General features: G+C 43.0%; 1 protein-coding gene and 2 long non-coding RNA genes across 4 annotated transcripts in view; 1 reads left to right on the top strand and 2 right to left on the bottom strand.

Annotated features, from left to right (window-relative positions):
• Nucleotides 1-26,759, bottom strand: part of LOC115940912 (uncharacterized) — a 124,363-nt gene that overhangs the window by 5,855 nt on the left and 91,749 nt on the right. The gene's annotated exons all lie outside the window — the stretch shown is intronic.
• On the bottom strand, nt 4,420-18,671 carry LOC145723162 (uncharacterized). The gene is made up of 2 exons (XR_014148036.1): nt 18,304-18,671; nt 4,420-4,580 (listed from the first exon to the last, which is right to left on the bottom strand). It is a non-coding gene; the product is annotated as an uncharacterized LOC145723162 (long non-coding RNA).
• Nucleotides 10,972-20,774, top strand: TAGAP (T cell activation RhoGTPase activating protein). Of its 2 annotated transcripts, XM_006733222.3 has the most exons (10): nt 10,972-11,124; nt 11,715-11,799; nt 11,888-11,941; nt 12,254-12,320; nt 14,006-14,172; nt 14,789-14,950; nt 15,414-15,523; nt 17,166-17,361; nt 17,944-18,058; nt 18,670-20,774. In XM_006733222.3, exons 2-10 carry the CDS (start codon nt 11,773-11,775, stop codon nt 19,941-19,943), a joined length of 2,172 nt encoding a protein of 723 aa, XP_006733285.1. In that variant the 5' UTR covers nt 10,972-11,124; nt 11,715-11,772; the 3' UTR covers nt 19,944-20,774. The 2 variants fall into 2 exon arrangements, with proteins under 2 accessions (XP_006733285.1, XP_081685379.1); XM_081829253.1 differs by lacking the exon at nt 11,888-11,941.

The following is a 26,759-nucleotide window of genomic DNA, read 5'->3' as shown; positions in this document are numbered from 1 at the left end:
ACCAGAGACAGTTTCCAGAAGAGCTAGATTTGAATTCCAACTGTTAGAACTGAGATATGCACATTGTCAGCAGCTAATAACTTGGAAAACTGAAATGATGGGATAGGAACATGATACACACTTCCTGAGTTTGATAACAGCATCCTTTTTTGAACCTCCTCAACATCCAATAAAGAAAGTACCTTGCCCATTGCAGGGACAATATATACATATTGTATATACTATATATATATATATATATACTGAGTGAATACAAATAATATCAGGACTAAATTTACAAAAGTATCTCAGCTCCATACCTCCCATCCTCAGAGAAAGTCATGCTTTTCTGGAATTTGTAAATGTCCTACTCAAAGTTGTAGATACTCTACCCTTCAACTTTGCATCCTGGAAATTCCCTTATATATAATTTGTATCCCTAGGTACTGTTGTTTTTTTTTTTAACATCTACCACTGATCGATGTTTATTTTACATCTCTACAGTCTATTTTATTTTTTTTAAAGATTTCATTTATTTATTCGACAGAGAGAGACACAGCGAGAGAGGGAACACAAGCAGGGGGAGTGGGAGAGGGAGAAGCAGGCTTCCCGCGGAGCAGGGAGCCCAATGCGGGGCTCGATCCCAGGACCCTGGGACCATGACCTGAGCCGAAGGCAGACGCTTAACGACTGAGCCACCCAGGCACCACCTCTACAGTCTATTTTAAATCATATTAGCATGAACACACTGAAAAATGCATCAGGGGCTCATGGTGAGAAATACCGTATCATCATGGAGCTGCTTTAAAATAAAGACTCCCACCGAGAAAGAGATTAAATCAGTGCATTTTATTTTATTTTTTTAAAGATTTTATTTTTATTTATTTGACAGAGAGAGAGACAGCGAGAGAGGGAACACAAGCAGGGGGAGTGGGAGAGGGAGAAGCAAGCTTCCCGCGGAGCAGGGAGCCTGATGCGGGGCTCGATCCCAGGACCCTGGGACCGTGACCTGAGCCGAAGGCAGACGCTTAACGACTGAGCCACCCAGGTGCACCTAAATCAGTGCATTTTAAAATCAGTACTTGCAGGGCAACGCACAGCTGTCCTCGTGGCACAGATACAAAGTCATGAGAAGGACGTACGAAGTCACTATTTGTTTCAGGCCTCTATTCCTGAGTAACCACCACCCCAAAACTCTGTCTCTCAAAACCACGGCAATTTCCAATGTCCCCTGATCCTGTGGATGGCTGGGCCGCACTCCTCTGCTGGCTTCACAGGGCTCGCTCCAATGACAACGTTCTGCTGGAGAGTCACTGAGGTCTGGGGGTGGTGTCGGCTGAGGCTGGGGGAGCCTGGCCTCTCCTCCTCAAGGAGGATACGCTAGTTTCCCATGCAGGCTTCTCAGGGCCACATTCAGGAGGGCAAGGTGGAGGCCCAGGCTCCAGAACTCACGTGACATCTCTTTTGCTACAATCTACTGGTCAAAGCAAGTCATGAAACCAGTCCAGTTTCACGGAGTGGGGAAGTAGACTCCATCTCTTCATGGGAGCAGCTGCAGAGAATTTATAACCACACTGAATCAACCACAAGATCGCAGCAGATTCAAAGTCACCCCACTTTCTCACTTGGTGAGCATAAAGGGGTGAGTCAGGGAAACAGTTGTCCTGAGCTGGTGCTCTTCTGTGGAGGGAAACTGAGGCCCAGTCTTCCTTCCTGGTCAAGAATGAACCTGCTGCGTCCAAGATGGCCCGATGCCCACAGCTGCAGGAAAGAATCCAGTTAGAGAATCAACAGATGGGTTCACCCAGAAAGCTGTTGCTGACATCACTGCTTCTCATATTTGGCTGCATGTTGGAATTCTCTGGAGAGTTTTTAAAAATACTGATGTCTGTCTGGGTCCCGTCTCCCAAAATTACAATTTCACTGGTATAGAGTGTGGCCTGGGGATTGGGGATTTTTAAAAGCTCCCTAGGGGATTCTAATGTGTAGCCAAGTGTGCCAAGGACTGGTGTTTAAACTTGAAACTGCCCTGTCTCAGTTGGCAAGAAAGATTCAGCCAATGCTTATTGATTCTATTTACCTGGTCATTTGTGATGTGTAAGTAGAAGGATAATGTTACACACACACATACACACACACACACACAAGGCATGTTCTGGTAGATGGTGATAAAGGAAGCTTACTTTCAAGTGTTTAGGGATTTGCAGAAGGGTATATTTTGTGGAGAACTGAGCTCTCTTATTGAGGAATAAGACACCCTGTGGGCAAACAGCCGACTCTAAGTTTCAGAACAAGCTAGAGTGTCTTGTGGTCCATTTGGTTTCCTTAACCCAGGGCCACTGGAAGTGAGTCACCAACAGGGGAATACCACATTTATTTGAAAAAAAATAAAGCTAGCAAAGCTTCTGTATAGTTAGATCTTGGACTCTGAGTCCAGCTGTAGATGCCTTCGCTGTCTTTGTCTACCTAGTAAAGGTGCTTGGAATGATCCTGAACGTGAAAGTTTGCACCATTCCTTTGGAACAGTCCCCAACTTTTTTCTGACAGAAAACAGCATTGAGGGGTACCTGGCTGGCTCAGTCCCCGGAGCGTATGACTCTTGGTCTCGGTATTGTGAGTTTGAGCCCCATGTTGGGCGTAGAGATTACTTAAAAAATATCTTTAAAAAACACAAACAAACCAGCATTGAGCAGAGCAATCGGAGGAGAAATGTGTCGAAATATCTGATAAAAGCAGAAGTCTAACTTCTGCTGGGGAACCCGCCATTTTACTCATTCTTAAAAATGAACATTCGTGCCCTTCCTGCTGGGTGGGCCCCAGGGGCCTGCCTCGGTGTCAGTGTGAATTTCTCCATTGGAAGGGCCTGCGGGCTGATTTCAGGGCTAAGACATAGGAGTGAAAGCCAGCAGAGTACTAGAATTGTGGAATAACCCAGTGATTATAAAAATGCCACGCAGTCAGGCAGTCCGGTGCTCCAGGCAAGCAGGAGGCCAAGGTGCTCACTGTTTATTCTGTCCCGAGGCTGCCGCAGCATCGCCAGGACCTCGTTAGGAAAACACCCTTCAGGCCTCTCCCAGACCTCTGAATGCGACGCTCCGGGGGTGAGGCCCACAGTCTGTGTTTCCCTGAGTCCCCAGGGGATGCTAAAGGGTGTTCAAGGTTGAGCGCCACCGTACTGCACATCTGAAAAAGGATCGTCCTTGAAGATTTCCTGAAGATCTCACGAAGGCTCCATCTCAGAGAAAGGTCGTCAGCGGGCTCAGTTTTGCAGTCCACGTGGATAACATTGAGGAAAGATGCAAGAATGTTTGAAAATAGAGCACCACAGGGGCCTGGTCCTTTCTCTCCAGCCCCCGAAGAAGAGGGCCGAGCAGCTGTGAGTATCAACTGGGTACACAGATGACAAGACATCTTTCCGTGGCCTAGCGTCAATGTGGCTTCACTCTGTTCATTTTCACTCCCCTCCTTTCTCTAGGGAAGCTGTATCAGGATCACCAGAATCATCAGGCTTAACCTTGCCCCCTCCGTGCAAAGTCTTCTCGCCTGGATCACACGATGTTTTCTTCAACACCCTGGGACCGGTCCCAGACTAGAAGTCGGAACCAGTCTGCACAATTGCATTCAGGCCAGGTTGTGGTTTCGATGGAGACCCCTTCCCCCATCTCCCCAGGTGGGAGCTGCATGGATGCTGGCCACACCCCCCATCTGTCTCCGGCCACCCCGCCCTGAACCCCAGCCCCTGAGCCAGAGCTGCCTTCGGAGGCCATTACTGGGACATTTTCTCGGGAGACGCCAAATAAGGCACAGTATCAGAGAAAGGGACCACACGCATTCAAAATGACAAATAGTCTTCTGTTTTTAAAATTTAAACAGGGAGGTAAAAGCTCTGGGTAATTTTTTTTTCATATGACAAATGGAAAAAGAGCTAAATTTAAAAAAAAAAGAAAGTAAACTAAATATCTCTTTAAAAAACATTTTGAGAGGATGAGGCTAACTAAACATTTCCCATCATTTCTACTTTTCTTGTCCAGATTTTTGACAAAGGCTGCGAATGAATTTTGTGGGCTGCTAACAAAGAAACCTCATTTTTCATAAGTTTCTCTTTTTCTCTTCAACAGCAAATCGGTTGGGTTATATCTTAGTTTAGTGATGTTCAGGGTTGCTGACATACCCTTTTTGACACTGCGTTTTCTTTGTGTAATTTTTCGAGCCAAAATATCATCAGAAGGGAAGGACTCATTAGTTCTTCAAGTGATACATGCAAGCAAGTTGGAGCATTACCCGTGACACTACGGTATTTTGTATCACCAGCAATTCACAGATTACAATCTCCTAATCTCAGAATATTTTATTTCTAATTCTTCATCTTGATTTCAATAAGTGAGGAAGGCAGTTTAAAAAGAACATTTTGTTCTAGCCTTTCTTATTTTTCGAGCCAGCTTTCTGAAAACACAGAGTGTTCTTCGAACATGATTTTACGCTGAGGCTGTATTTGTCTTCCAATGCAGAGATGAATTATTATCATAAAGATCTCAGAGGCAAATTTAAAACATGTGCATCCACCACAGAAATGCAGGCATTTGCAGGTACAGCAAATAATTCTGCAAGACACAAAGACACTCTGTAATATTTCAGGGACACTCTGGTCCCAGCAAACCTCAGAGACATCTAGATAACCCTCATGCAACAGCATGAGTTAAAATTTGACTGGAGGACAGCTCTTTTCCAGGAAAAGAAATAACCTTTAAGGACACGGACTAGATTTACTCTAGGCCGGACCGAGTCCCCACCTGCCCTCTGTCCAAGGCACCCGGGGCAGAGGGAGCTAGAGGATCCAGGATGGGCCCATCCGGGGAGTTCCTCCTCCGAGAAGGGGAAGCTTTGGTCCGTGGAGGGATCGAGGGACAGTCAGTCATGACTGCCCTCCAAGCTCATCGACAGAAGTCGCCATCCCAGAGGCCCAGGGGCCTAAGTCCAAAGTACTGGCATCACGTAAGCCTGCTGGTCCCCAGGACAAGGCCTGCAGGGACACGTCCTCCTCACTTTAATCATAGCTCATGTGCACGGTCACTGTTCCATCCCGACAAAGAGAAGGTCTTTCTCCAGGAGGCAAGGAGTCAGAGAGGCTAAGTAACACTGCGATACCAGTAAACACACAGTGAGATCAAGTGCTTCATTTAACAACACAATTTTCACGTGGCAAAGAATCAAAGTATAGGAAGGAATAAATACCAGCTCCGAGCAGAGTACTGTGAAGGCGCTCGTAAGGACAAGAGCGAAAAATCGGCCCCTGCTTTCTGGAGCCACCCAGTGAGCTGCTGTTGGAGAACTGGGAAAGGGAGCCTAATTCCCTCTGGAAGAGTCTGTGCGGTGCTCTCAGAGAAGAGGGGACTTGAAAAGGGTTCAGCGGGAGGAAAAGGTGGCTACTCTGAAAGACAAATGTGTGGTGAACAGCATTCCAGGCGGGGAACAGCTTCCTCACAGGCCTGGAGAAGCAAGAGTGCACTTTTAGGGAATGACCAAAGCACAAGTTGGGGAGAGAGGAGGAGGCATGATCAGCGAAAAGGCTGGATAGCTTTTAAAAATTTTTTTTTTGGTAACTTGGAGAACTTTCTGGAAGATCAATGTATTAATCAATCATTAGGCAGCCAGGCAGTGGCTGATGTAGAAGTCCTCTAGGAAACTGTGACCTCTTCGGGAAAACCATCCTCTTTGCAGGAGATAGTTGTTATCGCTGTAATTAAGGAATGTGGGGCTCTGGGCCACTGGACGGTCAAGGGGTTAGAGGGGAAAGCGAGCTGGGAATGAAGAGACTGGTTCTGGAGTTGGCGTCCGACAGGTAAGGTGGGTAACACCGCACACACAGCGGTCAGGACTGAAGTGGTAACTGAGCTCACTCAGCACAGGAATCACAGTCCCCGACGCAGGGTTTATGTCTAGACAGTCACCACAGTAAAAACAAAGCCAGTTCTTGGAGAAAAATCGGTTGTGATCAGGAGCTAATAAAAGTCCTGGGGTAAGAAGCAGTCTTGTCGATTTCTGCTTGCTAGCAAAAGCCACTTAAGTCCCTTTCCCTGTTCTGAAAACTCTTGTCACACAGGGTAAGAGCTTGCTTTTCTAAGGAAACTGTACGGGGCAAGACTATGGAGAGAGTGAAGCTAATCTTTCCAACTTTTTGAGTATATATATATATATATGCCTGCCCCCACATTTCATACTGTATTTACAAATGTTTCTCCTATGGCTGGGAAAACTGCCATCAAACTTACTCTGAGATTTTTGGACTCAGCACGGCAGGAACTGCCCCTCCCACTCTATCTCCACCGCGGGAACCATGTGCGGGACAGGCCGGCACTAACGATAGGAGAACATCTCCTCCACCCGCCACCTGGACCAACTGCTCATGGTGACTTTCCATCAGTCACAAACACATCTGTTAATTAGATGGTGACTGTCAACATCTCCGAGAGGCACCAAGAACACCTCGCTTTGGGGTCCCCTATCAACGATCTAGCCTATAAGAAAAAGATATTCCTGCCTTAGAAAACACTGGGGGCCCTGACACACATTTCTATTGCCTTGTTTATGACTAACTTCCATCCCAGATAGCTCACTACCTCCTTCTTCGCTGAAGTGGGGCATGGTAGGTTGATGGAAGAATTACAGACAAGTGGAAAATTCTAATCTGTCGATATAAGAGTTTCTGCATGTCACTGAACCTTCAGTGCTATATATTTTTTAAGATGATGTGAATTGCATTCTTTTTATGATTATTAAAGAAACTAATAGAAGGAGGGGTGCCTGGGTGGCTCAGTTGGTTAAGCGTCTGCCTTCGGCTCAGGTCATGATCCCAGGATCCTGGGATCGAGTCCCGCATTGGGCTCCCAGCTCAGCATGGAGTCTGCTTCTCCCTCTGCCTCTGCTCCTCCCCCCGATCATGCTCTCTCTCTCTCTCTAATGAATAAAAATATATATATATATGGGCACCTGGGTGGCTCAGTTGGTTAAGCAACTGCCTTTGGCTCAGGTCATGATCCTGGAGTCCCGGGATCGAGTCCCGCATCGGGCTCCCTGCTCGGTGGGAAGTCTGCCTCTCTCTCTGACCCTCCCCCCTCTCATGCTCTCTCTATCTCATTCTCTCTCTCAAATAAATAAATAAAATCTTTTAAAATATATATATATATATATATATTTAAAAAGAAAGAAAGAAAGAAACTAATGGAAGGAGAGTTGAAGTTTCAGGACAAGGCCCAAATCTGACTCTTCGTGCTAGGTAAAAAGAGTTCCCTAGAAGGATTCACCAGGACTCATCTGGCATAAATGGAGAGAATAGGTCTAGACATCTTATTTCCATTTATAAATGAATCCCTTCAAGGATTATCCTTGAGAGAAACTGGAAAGAGCAGGTTCAAACCCAGCGGCATGACCTTGGGGGAGCTAACTGACCTGTGGAGCCCCAGCTATTTCATCTGTAAGCCTCAGAGAATGACATACTCAGAGCATTGTTTCAGTCATTACGTGAGATAAGATACTTGAAAATACTGCAGAGTATACAGCACATAATAGGTGTTAAATAAGTAGGTCTCACACCCCAGAATGCAGAGCTAAGGATGGATGCCCAAAACCAAGGCGATGTTTAAAAAGAACATTTCCTACTGGGACAATGAAGGCTTGGGGGTCATTTCATTTCAAAAAGAGAGGCTTGTATGCTTGGGGCGGTAGGTGGGGGTGGCAGGGGCTGAGCAGAGGAAGCTGAAAACTCTCTCTCAGAATGGGATGGGATTTAAGACAGGAGAGTTTTTGGAAGGTGGGCTCCCCTCTGACATATGCAGAAGCCTTCTGCCAGAATAGAGAAGAGCTTATTCCCTTAGCACGGGAAAACTTCGAGAACAACCATAAAGAGACAATTTGGTGGGGTGCCGCAGGGGTAAAAACATCAAAAGAGGGACAGGACATTAAATTAGTTGCTCACTTAAACCCTATTCAGCCCTGAAATTCAATGTCAACAAATGTCCACGTCTAGTCCCATAATTCAGTCCCAGAATAAGAAGAGGAAGAAGAAGGGGAGGAGGAGAGAGGAAGAAGAACATTAAACTAGGTTACAGGAAATTTTATACCCAATGTAATTTATAGCATTTGCATTTTAATCACTTCTTCTTTATAAATGTCCAAAGTCACCACAATAGCATTAACAGACATATAAACCGTTATTCCTCTTTCAAGAGTTGTTACTGAAATATACATGTTTAGTTAGGTCTAATTCTTAGTATATTTCATAATAAATTTATAAACATGATTCTCTACATAATAAAAAAAATAATACCCCAGCAAAAACTAAATCTCACTTAAAAATTCACAAAGTTCTAGGGGGGTGCCTGGCTGGCTCAGTTGGTGGAGCATGCAACTCTTGATCTTGGGGTCATGAGTTTGAGTCCCATGTTGGGTATAGATTAGTTTAAAAAAAATGTTTTCCAGGGCCCATTGGTGATGGTTAAAAGTTGAATAAAGATTTTTTTTTTAAATTCAAAAAGCTTTGGGATTACATATCCAAAGGGAAATAGCACTTTTCTTCTGTCCAACGAACTTCCTCATTTTTCTCCGTTGCCATATTTTGATGGCATTTGTGTCATTAGAGGGACTCCAGCAGAATCCCCATGGGTGCAGAGCCCAAGTGGGGTTTATTCCCATGACCCTGAGATCATGACCTGAACCAAAATCAAGAATTGGATGCTTGGGCGCCTGGGTGGCTCAGTTGGTTAAACGACTGCCTTCGGCTCAGGTCATGATCCCAGGGTCCTGGGATCGAGTCCCACATCGGGCTCCCTGCTCTGCGGGGAGCCTGCTTCTCCCTCTCCCCCTCCCCCTGCTGGTGTTCCCTCTCTCGCTGTGTCTCTCTCTGTCAAATAAATAAATAAAATCTTTAAAAAAAAAAGAATCGGATGCTTAACCAACTGAGCCACCCAGATGCCCCTTAAAAATTGTTCTTTCACATTTTACGCATCAGGATTCTGGGTTCATCTTCCTTTGAATATAGAATTGCATGGCCAAACAAAAACAAAAACAGTTTTTAAACCACTATAGAATGTGTATTGTGGGGTATAGTGCATAATAGAAAGAAGAAAAAAATATGGTCTTCATTTGAAATATTTAGATTGAGGACTGATGCATTAGTTAAAGCAATGCCAACATGAAATTTCTTAGAAAACCCCAAAAAGTATGCCAAATGAAAAAAAGTTCATGAAATACATATTAGTGTAAAGAAGGACTATTTTATATGTAAATGTATTTGTTCAGAAATTATTTCCTGAGTACCTACTACCTGCTTGTCTCTAGGCTAGGAACAGCATATATGACCTTTTTGGTAATAAAAAAAAAGTCAGTGAGTCATTCTGAAGGTTCGTAAAGGCAGGAGAGAGGACGAAAGGTAGTAACGTGCACAGACTCTGCGGGGACACAGCTAGAAACTCCGGCTGTGTGGCAGTTTTCAGAGAGGGAGCCTCCAGCTGGAGACCTGAACGCCGCCCACCGAAATACTGAGTTAGGGGGCAAATTTGAACTGCTCTGTGCTCCAGGTTCCCGAAGAACACCTAATCAGTATTCCTTTCGGTATAGAGACAACAGCGCTATCAATCTGAGAAAGTCTTGGAATTAAAGCCTTCTGATGATGAATTAAGACAAGGTAGTTTTAATTTTTTGTCGAAGAATAACACATATGCAGAAATGTGAACTTGAGATGATCAGCACCCAGATCAAGAGATGGAGCATCACGAAGCCCTCTCTGGCCTCTGGTGGTCACTACTCACCCCGAGGATACTGGTATAATGGCACAGATTGGCTCCTAACAGCATGGATGACTTTGCTTTGCATGCAAGGTATACTCTTTTGTGTCTGGCTTCTTTAGCTCAACGTTGTATGGTGAGACCCAGCCACACTGTTGGATGTAGTTATAGACCACACAGTCTCAGTGCTATGCAACACTCCACTGTGTGAAGATGTCACAATGGATGCCACATTCTGCTTCTCAGGTACTCGAGGCATTTTATATATAGCCTTTTAGCCACAGAAAAGACCAGAGATTTTCTCTTATCCAGAAGGAAAGATCCACAGATGAAATTCACCATCTCCTTTCTACTTGAAATTGGTCTGATCAAAGGAATTTTGGTGGGTGCCCGGGAGGCTCAGTGGGTTAAGTGTCTGCCTTCAGCTCAGGTCAGATCCCAGGACTTTGGGATTGAGCCCCACGTCGGGCTCCCTGCTCAGCAGGGAGTCTGCTTCTCCCTCTCCCTCTGCCCCTCTGCACCTCCTCCCCCTGCTTGTGCTCTCTCTCTTTCACTCTCTCTCAAATAAATAAAATCTTTTTTTTTAAAGGAATTTTTGGTTTTCCTTCCATGTCAGGACTAGAGATGGTCAAACTACAAATTAAGTATTAACAATTTTAACTAGGAGTTAGAGAAAGGAGAAGGGGGTTATATCTTGGCAGCTGACTTTAGAGGACTCTTCCTAATTCCAAAGGAAACTGATGGTGACCATTTCTCAAATGAGGCAGTGTGTCTGGGACTCCTTAGAGGAAGAGCATCCTGCACCCAGAGGGTTGCCAGGCAATGTATGGTGACTGATGAACAGAGTGGATGGTGGGTGGGAGGGGAGACAGCGCCCAAACAGGATACAAAATAAGGGCACCTGAAATCACCACTTTACAAAATAAAATTATGTTTATCACAGAATAACACAATTTCTTATTCACACATCCCACCTGTGACATTAATCAGAGCCTTCACCTATGGGCCATATGTCATCTTTTCCACCCTTACTAGTTTATAGATTTTTTTTTTTTTTACTTTGAAGTGTTAGAAGAAGAAAAAGAACCAGAGCTGCCCTAAAAGGAATGAGGAAGTGAGAGCTCCCCACAGTGTCTGTCTAGCTATGTCTGGGTGACAACCCATGATGTTCTTTCCGGTCTCAGTAATATTCTGAATTTCCACCTGCCCGCCCCCTCTCGTTTATAATGCAGAACACGTGAAGTTAGAGCAGTTCAGTCTTCCTCTCTCTATCGGTGGATTAGTAGGAGCAGAGTGTTATGCTGTTTCTCCCATTCTGCACCATTCCCCCAGAGATAAGAGAACTCTGGCTGGAGGCCCTCCGAGGGTGAGTACCATAAATCAACATAACTGGAAAATTAGCTAGCTGGCAAATCACTGGTCTTTGAGAGCACCTTCAACAGAAAACAGCTGTACCCCAAAACATGCAGCAAATAATGTTAAAGACGCTGAGCACTGAAAGCTTTCCTTCAGCGTGAAGCCTGCACTCTTTCGGTATAAGAATTCTGTCAACGTTAACTTTGTTTTATGTTTACTGCAAGTAGCATTCTGGGAATAAGTTTTTTCCTCTGGGGGTTAAAGGAGCTAATCCATGCAGAGCACATAATACAGTACCTGACAACGTGAGCTCCTCCCCCCAGAAAAACGTTAGTTATCATATGATTGTTAGATTATCTCTTGGTGGGAATGGAATAAATGAATAACAAAGTTTGGCATGGTAAAGATATCAGGTTTAAAAAATTTAGAAATAAGTGCGTTCAGGTGCATCCTTAATAGCCGGAGACATCTGGAAACATATCACAGACTTCAAATGAAAACTTTTCTATCTAATAGTTTCAGATTTTGTGTTTTGGCACCGAAATTGGCCAACTTATCATGTGTCTCCCTCCTCACTCTCTCCCATATGATTTCTCACAGGCAGAGCTAAGTCCACACGGGAGCAAAATTCATCCCTGGACAGTCAGCCCAAAATCTAATGAAGTTGATAAGCAGCTGCAATGCTGTAAGTACCCCTCTTATATTTCTTGATTCATATTTGCCAGAGGTAATAGCCAAACGATCTTTACCTAATTTAATTTTTTCTCTTTCAGTCAAAAACACTAAATGCTAATAATATGGAGACATTGATTGAATGTCAGTCAGAGGTAAGAGAGCAATTTTTAAAACTTTTCATCTGCACTGTGAGAACATGGAAAACTTTCTGTTTTTATGGAGTGTTGTTTGGATTGTATAATTATCAGAGTAGAAAACTAACATCCTAAATGTAGCTAATTAAATACATTAATTGGGACCCTATATGATGACAATCAAGACTTTATTACTGATTCTAGAAGCTAGAAAAAGATCATTGGACTTTACTAATTTTTAATATGAATAAAATGTTGTCCACGTATTTTGTGGGGAAAGACTGGGTAGATCTCTTCAGTCATTTTTAACAAAAATAAATGTATTTTTAGGACGGTATCAAGGAACATCCTCTGTTGGCATCATGTGAGAGTGAAGATAATATTTGCCAGCTAATTGGTGAGTTTTGAAAACATACTGGTCTTTTATGTAAGTGCTAACAACAAATGTTCTTGGTTTGCAAAACCACAGTACTTTACCCTACTAGGAATTTCTTTTTTTAAGTGTTCTTCTAAAGACCGCAGAACATTAACACTTAAATGGCCAGCAGACTCCAGCTCACTAGAGCATCAGAGCACTCTGACAGGAAAGATCTTCCTACAGCCAAGGCCCCAGCTCTCCAAGGAGTAATTTTAGTGGGGTCAGATCTCCTAGCCACTTCTGTTTTGACAACTAAAGCAGGCATACATACGAAAAACAGATGATTCCTTTTCCCTTTTCTTCCTTCTCTAATGAAGGAATGAATGTAAGAACCCATGAAGCAATTGGTGCTGATCTCCAATTCCCAGGAACCCACCATTCACTCTGCACTGTTTTCATGATATGTTTTCTATTACATAACCATGACCCAGTTCTCCTCAACTGTAAGGGACAAGCCACTTCTCCAGCCATCCTCTTCCACTTGCCAGTGTGGAAACCTAGTGCAGTGCATTAGAAAATAGAGCTTTTATATGTAGGGGAAAACAAGAGAAGGAAAATGAAGGAGAATAGAAAGAAAGAAATGCGTGAGATGCGATATCCATTGCACACACGTCTTCAGGATTTTGCAAAGACAGAACAGCTCACTAACGTTGTCGTGATAATTCCCAACTGCCTAGTCTAGGTTCACGCCTTTCTGAGGCAATTTGTGCCAGCCCTTGTCCTCAAGCAACCCCCACCCTGGGCGGGGGGCGCTGGGGGAATCCTGAGGGGAACTGCAGACTGCTGTAGCCCCCTCTAGTGGCTGGTTGATGCTAGTGTGGCTGCGGAGGTGCACTGGCCCGCCCCGCTAAGGGCATTCAAAATGATCTTGAGCAAGATTCCAATCTTTCTTATGGCTCAGTAATATTCCGCTGTATTTATAGACCACATCTTCTTTATTCAGTCATCTATCAATGGACATTTTGGTTGCTTCCATTTCTTGGCTATTGTAAATAATGCTGCAATAAACATAGTGGTGTGCATAATCTTGTTGAATCAATGTTTTCTTTTTCTTTGGGTAAAACCTAGTTTAATGACTGGATCATATGGTATTTCTGTTTTAATTTTTTGAGGAAACTCCATATTGTCTCCCATCGTGACTGAAACTAATGTAACATTCTATGTCAACTAAACTTAAGTTTAAAAAAAGATCTTGAGCAAGTCACTTCCTCTCCTTTTAAGTTTTATTTCCTCTGCCAGTCAAAGGAGAAAATTAAAATAATCTATTTCGCATCAGAAAAACCCACCATAGTTATTAAGGTCAACATATGAAGATGGTTGTTTGTGATCTGCTCGGCTAGTTTTGCTGATTTTCTGTAGCAAACAGCCAGTGAAGAGTAAAAACAGGAAAGGTGGAGACTTTGAGGAACCTGGGTGTTGATATTTAGGGGCTGGTTGCTCTGGTAACGATGTGTTTGCTTTTAGGGTTCATTTTTCTAGATTAAAATTCATGCCCTTTGCTTTCTCAATTTTTCAAAATTGTTCCCCACCCCCACCCCCGTGGCATACCATAGATGACATTATGTGGCTGACAATATCCATGGTCTTATATGGATCTTTAATAATATTATAATTTAACAATTATGAATCTAATTTTTCTCTTTGCCTTGTTTTCCTGGCTATAGAAATTAAGAAAAGAAAGAAGGTGCTGTCCTGGCCCTTTCTCATGAGAAGGCATTCTGCTGTGTCAGATTTTTCTGGGGCTTCAGAACCTGAATTAAAAACATCACTATTTGATCAGCCCTTGTCAATCATCTGTGGTGAGGATGACACACTCCCCAGACCCATTCAGGTAGGTGCATGTACTCGCAAACCTACTTCAGGTTTTTGTCAGATGTGAAAAATCCTTGCTGGGGCCAATCTGTAGGTTTTTCCACTTTTGGAAACGGTGTTTCCACATATGAGTGCAGTCAGGAGACTATCTAACTGCTTACATTCTAGAAATCCAACCCTCCATCCTCCTGACTTCGTAGAGTTAAGAATGCTAAAAGATGTGTAGCTTCTGAGAAGTCAATGGATAGAGATGGGGTATAAAGTATATGATCAGAAATCCAGTGTTTATATAGAATGACTTGAAAGAAGAGAGACCGGAAATAATTCTAGAATGTACAAAATTAGAGCATTCACAACTTACCTCCTCTTAGAAAAATAGCAGAGTGGAGGGAGGAGGTTGATGGCAATGGGGCTGTGAAAACCTGGCAGTCATGGTCTCTTGTAAAGACCATGTTGGTATCACAGAGACCTATCTTTTATGGAGAGGATTATCTATGACAGGTGAAGTTTGCTACTGTTCACATGTACCGTTTTAATACCTAAACATCGACTTTTCATGTAGTAGTAGCCTCACATGGGTTCATGTATTCAAAGTAAGGGTAACCTTTTCCTATTCCTACATCTCTTTCCTACAGGATATTCTCACTATTCTGTGCCTTAAAGGACCATCCACGGAAGGGATCTTCAGGAAGGCAGCCAATGAGAAAGCCCGCAAAGAGATCAAGGAGGAGCTCAACTCGGGAGGCATGGTAGATCTGAAAAGTCTCCCTGTGCACCTTCTGGCTGTGGTCTTTAAGGTGAGGTCACAGCATTGCTGCCAAAAATCTGCCAATGGGCTCAGACACGTTACATCTCTGGGAATAAGAAACAGGCCCTTCTCCCTACAAATCAAAGTAAACTGATCTTGGAGTTTAAGTTTTTTAGTGAAGCCTTTTATTTTCTTATATAAACATCTCTGTGTCTACGATCTCAGATTCCAACAGAAAATGATACAGTACGTTCTCCCCAAATTCTTATGAGAAAAGGCCAAGTCCATGCTCCTGAATCTGGGAGCCCCTCAGAGGATGGCCTCACTCTGTCCATTGTCAGGAAGTTGCTACGAGAGATTTCCCTAGAGTGTTCAAATGCAGGAAGGAAGGGGGCGCAGCCTGTGGTAGGATGATCAGAGGGTCCCTGAGCTGGACCAGACAAGGGGAAGATGAAGACGCCAGCACATGATGTAACCCAGCCAGGCCCAACCATCCCCCTTTCACCCTTCAGGACTTCCTCAGAAGTATCCCACAGAAGCTACTTTCATGTGACCTGTTTGAGGAGTGGATGGACGCGCTGGAGAGGCAGAATGAAGAGGACAGAATTGAGGCCCTGAAACAGTAAGTGGCCAGAGTCATTGCCAGAGGCCAGGCCCACATGGTCTCCATCTTCTGATTCTTCACACAGTTCTCTGAGTGTTTCAGGAACATTGATGTGTTTAGGGAATCAGAGTGGAATTATTTATCTACTCCCAGAATAAAAATCACGAGGTACCCTGGACATTCCTTTTAAAGTAGTTTTAGCCAAAGGAGAGGAAGCGCTTTTTCAAAGAGTAGAAAGTGAACTTCAATATTCACAAACCTCAAGAGATGGAAGAGTCTAAAACATAAGTAGTTCAAGAAGGTATGAGACAAAACCATAGATGGAAGCCTCAAAACAGGCTAGGTGGCCAAGTATAGGAACGTGGGGTTATCCTTAACCTAATAGGTTTGTGTCAGGCAAGGCAAAAATTCCCCCATAAAACATCCCTTAAAGCACAGGAGAACAATCGGGAAGGGATTGTTTTGATCATAAAATTCCACAGCATAGTTCATATTCTTCTAATTAACCAAAATGAAAACTCTATAAAAACAAATTCCAAAGACAACAAAAACGATTACATTTGTAAATGAAACTGTAACCTGTTAGCAACTAGACAATCTCAAACCCCTAATTTCAAAATATCAGCACTTTTGCCAAATGTTATGAAAGCCTGTCTCTTTGTTATGATTGTCCCACGCGGCTAAATATTTCTAGTGGAATAGTTACTGAATTAAAGGCATTAGAGTATCTGTCCCAAATTGCAAATCCTAAGATAACCGCAAGTTTCTCCTTAAAGGCACTAAGCTCTTCCATAATAGTAACTTCTTACGAGAAGTGAAAACGTTCCCTACATTAGAGTCACCACTGCAGATTTTGAAAAAGTGAGGCTTTACACATCTCATTTATTATCCTTTGTACCAATGTTCCCGTTTAAGTGCTGACCTGACCATATTTATGAACATGCCCTTAGAAACTGATTTCTTCTCCATAAAGATTTCTCAGAATGGCATAAAAATGGGTCATCTTTGTGTGATGGTCACAGATCAAGAAAGGCAAATGATCGTGCTCCCAAAATACCAGTCCTGCAGTGTTAGAAAGACATTCTAGGGTGCCTGGGTGGCTCAGTTGGTTAAGCGACTGCCTTCGGCTCAGGTCATGATCCTGGAGTCCCGGGATCGAGTCCCGCATCGGGCTCCCTGCTCGGCGGGGAGTCTGCTTCTCCCTCTGACCCTCCCCCTCTCATGCTCTCTCTCTCTCTCTCATTCTCGCTCTCAAATAAATAAATAAAATCTTTAAAAAAAAAAAAAAGAAAGACATTCTGCCTGGCTACACGATTGTTCTACAAAGCAGTTTTCAAAATGTATTCAACTATGGAGTTGGTTGCAGAAGTTAAGGCTTCCCAATGTAAGATCTATACAAATAATAAAGGGCTGTGTTATCGGTGTCCTAATTATAAAGAACCAGTGTCTTAGGTCTTTAAGATCTCATGGTTAACCAGTTTCATTCCACATCAGTTGCCACTGGAAGTGTCTGAATGAACATTTCACAATCTTACTGATGAAAATGCACCTTCCTCATTTTGAAGGAAGTCTGGGTTAAGCAGAAATTTTCAACTTGCTACACTAAAACTGAGATAGAACATTAGTCCTCTAAAACCAGCTTTCCTGAACCTCATTCCAGGGTTGCAGATAAGCTCCCCCGGCCCAACCTCCTGCTGCTCAAGCACCTGATCTCCGTGCTCTACCTGATCAGCAAGAACTCCGAGATCAATAAGATGGATGCCAGCAATCTAGCTATCTGCGTCGGACCCAACATGCTGACCCAAGAGAATGACCAACACCTGTCTTTCGAAGCCCAGAAAGACTTGAACAACAAGGTTTGTTCCAGTCTCTGTCTGAGAAACTCCCAATGTATGATCTCACCGTTTGTTTGAAAAAGCCAAGTGATAAAATGCCTCTGAGTCTCTCTGGCTGACTCAAGCTCACAGTGAAATATGAGATGCAAAATGCTTTTGTCATAGTTCTGCTCTCTTAGATTTATTCATTTAATGAAATGGAACAATCCTGTCTCGTAGGATTTCAAAGGTGTCCTTTGTTAAGACTAAGTCTCACTGTCTCCTAGGATAGAAAAGCCCCTTTGTTTGGTTGGGTTTTTTTTCATTTGTGCATTGCACTCTGTCAGTCCAACTATCAGTTTGGGAAACTCCTTACTTAAGTGAAAATTTTAGTCAGAGGGTTTTTTTTATAATTCTCAAAAAATGCATGTCCCAAAAATAACTTCAATATATATGACTTTTACCAATTTTCTATATGTTCTTTTCAAAAACATAAAGATCTCATATGCTCATTTTGGCACCTCCCTAGCAGTGGGCCCTCATTATATTCCCATTCCTTCCCCTCTTCCCTTAAAAGAATGAAAGATGTCTTTAGGCTGACAACTTGCTTCTTTTTCCTCACAGGTTAAAACATTGGTGGAATTCCTCATCGATAACTGCTTGGAAATATTTGGGGAGAACATTCCGGCACATTCCAGTACTGCTTCTGATGACTCCCTGGAACACACTGACAGTTCAGGTACTGAATGTGTTCTTGATTGATTATGATTGTGGGGAGACATCCATTCCAGTCTGCCAGTCCATGCCAGTAAAGTATCTCTGGCATTTGAAGCACAAGTTACCTGCACAAGTCACCAAATCAAATTCATAGGATGCCATTAACATGGAAACTTGCTCTCAAATTTTCCTGCAGCCTTCTCATTCAGCTGACACTCCTTCAGCTTCTTTCTGAATCATAAAGAATTGCTAATTTTATTAAGTTACCTTTAGCTAGAGGGTTGTTTCCACATAATAGGATATGGGTCCATTAAAATGGAATGGATCCAATCAAAGAGCCGTCCAAAGGATTAATTTTTAAATTTAAGATCAACAAATGTTCAATGAAATGTTGTTTTGTCTCTTTTCTCATTCTCATTCTCTCACTTGTATTTCCTTTTCCTACTTCTCTTCTGCACCTCAAACTAGGAAAGAAACAAAATTTTAATGTGACAGATTTCTCTCGTATCAAGCCCCCAGTAGCTTCACCAGATTACCTAGTGCCATACTTGATACAAGTAGGGTGAATGGTACTAAAGTTTATTTCTCCAAGAAACTGACCCAGAAACTCAACTGTCCCTTAACTTCCTCCAGACATGTCAACGCTGCAGAATGACTCAGCCTATGACAGCAATGATCCTGACATGGAATCCAGCGGTGCCATCAGATCCCCAAACAGGCGGCCCCAGGTGCCCTTGGAGACGGCTGCCAGCTGGGAGCCCAGAGGCCTGCAGCTCGCTTGGGAGTTGAGCCCAGAGCCCATTGTCAGCACTGTAGCCAGGCTGAAAAACTCCCTCAGGGAACCAGACAGGAGCTACTCAGAGCCCAGCATCTCATCCTCACAGGAGAGCCTTGAGAGCCAGAAAACTCACCAAAAACTAACACGAAGTGAGGATGACTTCACCATGGCCCAGGCAGGGGCTTGTTTGGAAGGTGAGGAAGCTGAAGACCCATTTCCAGAGGAGGTGTTTCCTGCAGTTGAAGGCAAAACTCAGAGGCCACAGGACCTGAAGGTGAGGAACTCGACTCAGGGTTTGGGGTTACTGTGGGGACTGGTGCCCAAAGCCTCCTCCAGTGGCTCTCTGGATGCTTCCTCTGACAGCTCCCCCGTGGCTTCTCCTTCCAGTCCCAAAAGAAATTTCTTCACCAGACATCAGTCTTTCACAAAGGCAGAGAAAAGTAAACCCAACAGAGAGATTAAAAAACATTCCATGTCATTCTCTTTTGCCTCTCACAAAAGAGTGTTGACCAAAACCCCCAGCTGTGTGTCTGTGAAATCCAAAGGCTTTACAAGAGACCAAGTAAAGAAAGGCTTTAAAAAAGAAAGCCAGCTTGCTGGGCGAATCATCCAAGAGAACTTGTCTGAAATCCAGGGCCAAACAGCTCTAGACTTTAGCTCCAGATCCTATGCCCTCTCAGTCGAGGATGTGGTCCAGCAAGTGGATCAGAGAAGCCCTGGGAGTCCGCCATCTTATGAAGAGGCCATTCGGTGCCAGGCATTGGACCTCTCGGCCCACGGGGGCCAAACAGTTGGCAGCATGAGGGCTAGAATGCTCCGCCGGGACACTCAACTACCACCTCTCCTACCTTTTCACCATGGAGGGAATTCAAAAGATATACGCAGTCAAGAGCCACTTGACAGGCACAGACTATCTCCCAGGACTGAGAGTTGGAAACAGAGCAGGACTGTCCATGCATCTGTTGAAACGATAGGACAAGTGACTGTCACAGGGAGACCAGAGCTGTACCGGCTAAGAACTATATCTGAGTCAAATCAGAAGACTAAGCTGGACCACTTAGTGTGGCGATGTAGTCAGCCGGTCTTTGAGGCTGACCAACTCCAGTATGCTAAAGAATCCTACATTTAGGAAGGCAGACCAGACACCATGACATGGCTTGTGGTATCTCTGTAAATGCATGACTGTACGAAGAACTGCTTTAGACTCTGTTTTCAAAAAAGTCAAGAATAAGCTCCTTTAGAGAAGCTGTGTAGAGCCCTCCTCAGTGGGGCTAGCTATGCAAGTGCACTCAGGTGGTGTCTGTGTGCCTGAACTTGTGCAACATGTAGCAAGTGTATATGATGTACTGAAGATAAGGTGTTAAGTGCAAAGATGTCTACATGGGTATGTGTATATTTGTCTGTGAACTTGTGGTCAACGGCACTGCTGTTCTCTGCCTCCTGGGGCACTTTTCTATTGGTTAGTGTTCAAAAATAATTTTTCTTCTATTTTTTTGTTACCTCCAATATCATGCCATTTTTCATATTTTCCACAAACTCCATTTAGGGGAAAACATTTAAATCTATTAGAAGTTTACTCCCTAAGCAGCTTTGTGATAACTACTCACCATGGTAAGAAAAAGGAACAGACTGCAAGGAATAGACTTCTGTGTTTTGAGTTATCAAAGGCATTACAAACTCCAGGAAATGCAAAAGCCATCGTTAAAATTTATGAAAAATACTTAAATATGTCCTTTAAATCATCTCATTTTCAATTTGGATAGATGAATAAAAATGCAATACATCAATATTAACTGATTTATAACACTTTGAGTTTCTTTGTGACTCAGTAATGTCTTCTCCAACAGTGTGCAGGAAATTACTTTATATGCATTGGGGATCATATATAGAATTTTAATGTAATCTCACTACAATAAATTGCCTTCTTTGTTTCAAAGTAAAAATGTTTATTTTTTACTGATATGTTGCCTTCTCTCTCTTGATTCTATAGAAACCCAAGAAAAGCACTCACACGTTGGTTCATTCAACAACATTTATTGAATATATATTCATTACTCTAGATTAATAGGCAGTCTGGGATCTTGTCTTTAGAAAGAAAGGACAAATCCAGTTCTCCAGTGGTTTGCAAATCCATAAAAAGTACCTACTTGAAGCCATTTTTTCAATAGTAACTCAGAGGCCAGAAAATTTAGAATGCAGGGGGTGCCTGGGTGGCTCAGTCAGTTAAGCATCTGCCTTCAGCTCAGGTCATGATCCCAGGGTCCTGAGATGGAGCCCCGCATCAGGCTCCCTGCTCAGCGGGGAGTCTGCTTCTCCCTCTCCCTCTGCCCCTCCCCCCACCTCTCGTGCTCTCTCTCTGTGTCTCTCAAATAAATAAATGAAATCTTAAAAAAAAAAGATGGTAAAAAAATTTAGTATGCAAATACAGGGTGATATAATATTTCCTGTTTAGTGAATTAAACTCTTCAGTACCTTTACAAACCATATTTTTATGATGCTCAGGTTGCTTATTCACAAACATAATGGTAAAATATCTGTCATATATTGGAACTTTAATGCTCAATGGTTAAGATATTTATCTAGTACCTTGGAGATACTAGATTTCTATTTTCCTTATTTTATCAACCTCTTTCATAAAACACTGTGTGTTTTTGATTTGTTCAAGAAATATTTTTGCATCAGCCAACCACCAGATGGTGAAGGTCTGTTATTCTTTTCAAAGGAGATTTATTTATAATGTGGTAAAAAGTTAAAAATGTAACCCAGATTGCTCAAGGCAACATGCTCAGACCTCAAAATGTCATTAGAAATATTTTATTAAGCACACCAAAAGTGTACAGATTTCAAGGGGCAGACACTCCCCTCTGACTGCTAACTTCAAAAAAGCAATCCTTTTCCAGAGTTGGACACGAATCGTAATAGTTATAATTTTTACCATCTACCATGTGCCAAGCACTGTTTTAAGTATTTCAGGACTAAAACAAGCATAGCAGCTTCCTATTGAGAATCAGAATTCTCATCAATAAATAAGACTTGGAAGCCTCCAATCTATTCCACTTTACCACACTGACCTGACCTGTGTGACCAAACTGCAGATCACAAAAAACCTGTCCTAAATTTCCTTATTTTAAAAAAGCAGGTGTGAGACTGAAGTCATCTACCTATTCCAGGTAAGTAGTATGGTTGCTGGCAAACATTTATGAGCTTCTTGCAGTCAAGCAAATGTCATTAATGCTCCTATCTTTGAACAGCGGAGGAATAGGTGTGGTGACAACTTCAAATATTGCAGAGTGGTCTTCCCACATCTATCCATGGTTTTTAGGATTGCCCAGCCTGCTGGCCAAGCCCATCAGTTGGCTAGGGCTACCATAACAAAATATCACGAACAAGTAACTTAAAGTATAGAAATGTATGGTTAGAACAGGCTAGAACTGAAATCAAGGTATCAGCAGGTTGGTTCCTTATGAGGGCTGCAAGGGAAGGATCTGTTCCAGGATTCTCTCCTTGCTCGAACACAGCCATCACTCTGGGTATCTACATGGTCTTCCCTCTATGTATATCTATCCCCAAAGTTCCCTTTCTTGAGGGACACCACCAGTCATACTGGATTAGGGTTCTAGTGATCCATTTTACCTCTTTATAGTCACATTCTGACATACTATGAGTTAGGACTTCAACAAATGAATGGAGGGTGGGAAAGGACACAATTCAACCCTTACACTAAGTTTCACAGACTAGTACTTCATGAGACCTTCATTATACCAACAATTTTTTTTAAAGATTTTTTTTTTTTTTTTTTTGAGACAGAGAGAATGAGAGACAGAGAGCATGAGAGGGAGGAGGGTCAGAGGGAGAAGCAGACTCCCTGCCGAGCAGGGAGCCCGATGCGGGACTCGATCCCAGGACTCCAGGATCATGACCTGAGCCGAAGGCAGTCGCTTAACCAACTGAGCCACCCAGGCGCCCTATACCAACAATTTTTAATACTTCACCATAACCAGAGGGCCCAAGCTTATGGTAAGATTTGGATATTAAAATGATGCTCTAAGGAGGGCACGTGATGTGATGAGCACTGGGTGTTATACGCAACTGATGAATCATTGAACACTACATCTAAAACTAAAAATGTACTATATGTTGGCTAATTGAATTTAAATTTAAAAAAAAAATTATGCTTTAGTGAAGGACCCAGGAACACCAGAGTCCTGTCCTCCATGGACCTCCTGAGGGCCACACAATCGCAAATGGGACAATCACAAGTATGCCTGACACCCCATTGCAAGGTGTATGGTAACATCAGTTTGGAAGTCAAGGGCTAAGTAGGGGCTTCAACCTAAATCCAGGTCTGATCTCTACCCTCTGAGCCACTGGGCCTCCCCAGTATCCATGCATTACCTTCCTGGGCCTAGTTTAATAGGGACCCTGGCCCTCTTACCAAATGAAAGAGGGGAAGCATGTACAGTTATTGTGCCTACTGGGAAATACCCAGCATTCACTGCCCTGGAATCTGACTGAACAGACTAGAATTTCTTCCTCTTAGGGAAGATAAAGAATTTTCTCTCCTCCTATAAAGAGGGAGAGAAGTGGGTTGCCACATGCCATTGCCAGCCTCCCGCATGATGCACTGTGATTACCTGTGAAGACATGCTGTGTCCACCCCCACCCCAACACCACCCACGATGTGGTCCAGAATGTTGACTTGTGGATGTTAACCAAGGTTGGGTGCTTATGCTAGAGCTCAGCCAAACTGCAATCATCTCAGAGTCTAGCAAATACAACACCTGTGTCACATGGGGTCCCCAAGCAGGTGAAGTGGCAGCCAAAGCTTGTGTGCTAATCAAAGAATTCATAGCGGCCACAGTGCTTCCCATGATCATAGATGAGAATGTCCAAGGGCAGTAAACACTTATTTACCCTGATGCACCATTAAAGGAATAAGTTCTAGCTGCATTTTCCTGATTGGGATCTCACTGGAAGGACCGCCAGTACATGCTTTCCTCTTGAAGGGTCAAGCAGACAGAAACCCACATCAGATGGGATTTCACATATTTTGAGTTTCTTTTTTAATTGAATTATGTAAGATCTTAACTCTTTATCTGCAAAGGGAGAGGAATAAGCTATAAACATTTTGCTAGAGATGGAAGTGAATCACTTTTTTGGGGCCATATTTTAAATCTGGACTGAGATTCTGCATCTTGTCTACTCCAGAGTACAAATTAAATGTGAAGGAGGAAAAATCAGTGGGATGAAGTGCTGCCCTCCTCCTATTAATAGACTACAAAGAGGGGCCCCTGGGAGACAAGCAAACCTGCAGAGTGCGAAGTCTTGCTGGAAAAAGGAAATGTACAATGATACCATCTCTGTAGGAAAGGAAAGACACCGTGTTGACCCAAGAGTACAAGACCCAATTCGCAGGGCCCGAGTCCACACCCCAAATGGCCTACCAGAACCAGGTACTAAACTTGTCTGAGCCTCAGTTTCTTCATCTGTAAAATGAGGGTAATCACAACACATCAGTTGTGGAAGGCACATAACAGAAAACTGAGATAACCCCCTTAAACAAGAAGGGGGTTGTGCTCTCCATTAGAGGAAGAGCAGACAGCAGTCCAGGCTGACATGGCAGCTCCAGGACATCCCAGGGCCCCAGGCTCCTTCACACCAGGGCCAGCTTCACAGGCATGGGACCTGTGCTGTCTCATTGGGCCCCATGCCGAGAAGGGCCCAGCACTAGGGTTAATGCTCTGCTGCTGGCATTTTTTCATTATTAGTAACTGTTGAACAAGGGCCCCTCACTTTCATTTTGTGCTGCCCTCTGCAAATTAGGTGGCTCATCTTATTCACACTTTGTGGCCTTCCATCATTTCTGTATGCAAGAACCTCCTCCTCCAGCCTTGACCTCCAAATTCCAGGCAGGAACGTTCTGCTCAGTAACTTCTATCTACATCCCAGCAGCCAGAAATTATTTCCATGGCTACTCTTACCCATGGAGGAGTCTAGAAAATAGTTTCTCATGGTCATATTGCCTTCCCCAACAAAATCAGTAGGAGTGGGAATTATTAGCCCTTGACACAAAAATCAAATAAAAGAGATCATGGATATGGTACAACACATACTAATTTAGTTGCTCTAATAATAGAAAGCAGGATAAAGGACAGATTATTTAGGATAATGAGACAACCGGAAATGTTGAATATGATTAGGGATAATATACAGACAAGACAGATAATAATTTTGGAGTATTTCAATCATGCATATGCACATTGTGAGAATTCTATAATTATATGAGTAGTTTTAAGTAAAATAAATTACTAACAAATACAAAACTTAAAACATACTGTACTTATGTAAGGAATTCACAATCTAGTAGAGAAATAAGACAGTGTTGAAGGCAAAGCTACATTCCAAATGAGAAATAACATCAAGTGCTATAGTAGAAATGAATAATTGCTTGTGGTCCAATTAATTTTAGGATATACTTCAAATTTAAAGGTGCTTCCTATGTGAAACTCCAGAGTCAGTAACAAAAGATTTCAGCCAAGTGTACGACATTTAAAATAATCATAAGGGGTGCCTAGGTGGCTCAGTCAATTAAGCATCTGACTTGAGATCAAGCCATGATCTCGGGATCCTAGAATCGAGCCCCCAAATTGAGCTCCGTGCTCAGCAGAGAGTCTGCTTCTCCCTCTGCCCCTGCCTCCCGCTCATGCACTCTCTTGCTCTCAAATAAATAAAATCTTTTTTAAAATAAATAAATAAATAATCATGAGAGGTTCCAGGAAGGCGTTCATTTACGTGATCAGAGCACATCACGGTTTAGAAGGAAGTAGACGACTTCTTTTTTCCATTCTTGTCAAAAAAGGCATTTCCTATCCAAAATGGTTTTGGAAAAGATGAAGTACTACACAAGATAACTAATATGTGGATGCACATATTTTCAAAACAACACTTACATCTTGTTACTTTCCTAACCAGAGACCTCCAATGGCTTTTATAAAAAGATTTATTTATTTATTTTAGAGAGAGAGAGAGAGAGCATGTGTGAGTGGGGGGAGGGGCAGAGGAAGAGAATCTCAAGCAGAATCCCCATTGATCTTGGAGGCCAACTTGGGGCTTGATCCCACAACCCATGAGATCATGACCTGAGCGGAAACCAAGAGTCAGATGCCTAACCAACTAAGCCACCCAGGTGTCCCTCCAATGGCTTCTTAATACCATTTTCATCAAGTCTAAAGCCTGCCACCTACCACCTACCACTCAAGGCCCACCTAACCTAGCTCCATCCTGGGACCCAACCTTACTTCTTTCCTTAATCTCCAGTGACTTCTACAATAAATAATAACAATAGCTAATGTGAAAAATGCATGTGAATACCACCTTTCAGAACTGGAGATAAGCCGAAGCTGTGTTTAGATGAAAATTCGTGTCTTTATACAATTATATTAATAAACAAAAATAAAAGTAAATGTATTCAGCATACTGTTCATGAAGGTAGAAAAGGAATAATAAAAATAGAAACTAAAGTTGAAATCGGTAATTTCAAAAACAAAAAAAAGAGTAGAACTTATAAGTAAAATCAAAGCTGGCTCCCTGAAAACACACTTCTGCCTAATCTAGGCAAGGGAAAGAGAAATCAAAAGTACACAACAGGAGAAATGATGATGGGAAATAACAACAGAAACTGAAAATTAAAAGGACCAAAGGACTCCTTTGCTGAGCTCCATGCCAATGCATTTGAAAATGTGAATGAGGGGTGCCTGGGTGGCTCAGTCGTTAAGCGTCTGCCTTCGGCTCAGGTCATGATCCCAGGGTCCTGGGATCGAGCCCCGCATCGGGCTCCCTGCTCTGCGGGAAGCCTGCTTCTCCCTCTCCCACTCCCCCTGCTTGTGTTCCCTCTCTCGCTGTGTCTGTCTCTGTCAAAAAATAAATAAAATCTTTAAAAAAAAAA

This window comes from Leptonychotes weddellii, chromosome 8 (assembly GCF_054177405.1).
Source record: "Leptonychotes weddellii isolate Sample4059 chromosome 8, ASM5417740v2, whole genome shotgun sequence".
Lineage (NCBI taxonomy): Eukaryota > Metazoa > Chordata > Mammalia > Carnivora > Phocidae > Leptonychotes > Leptonychotes weddellii.
The sequence above is the reverse complement of the archived record's forward strand: the minus strand, read 5'-3'. Positions and strand labels throughout refer to the sequence as shown.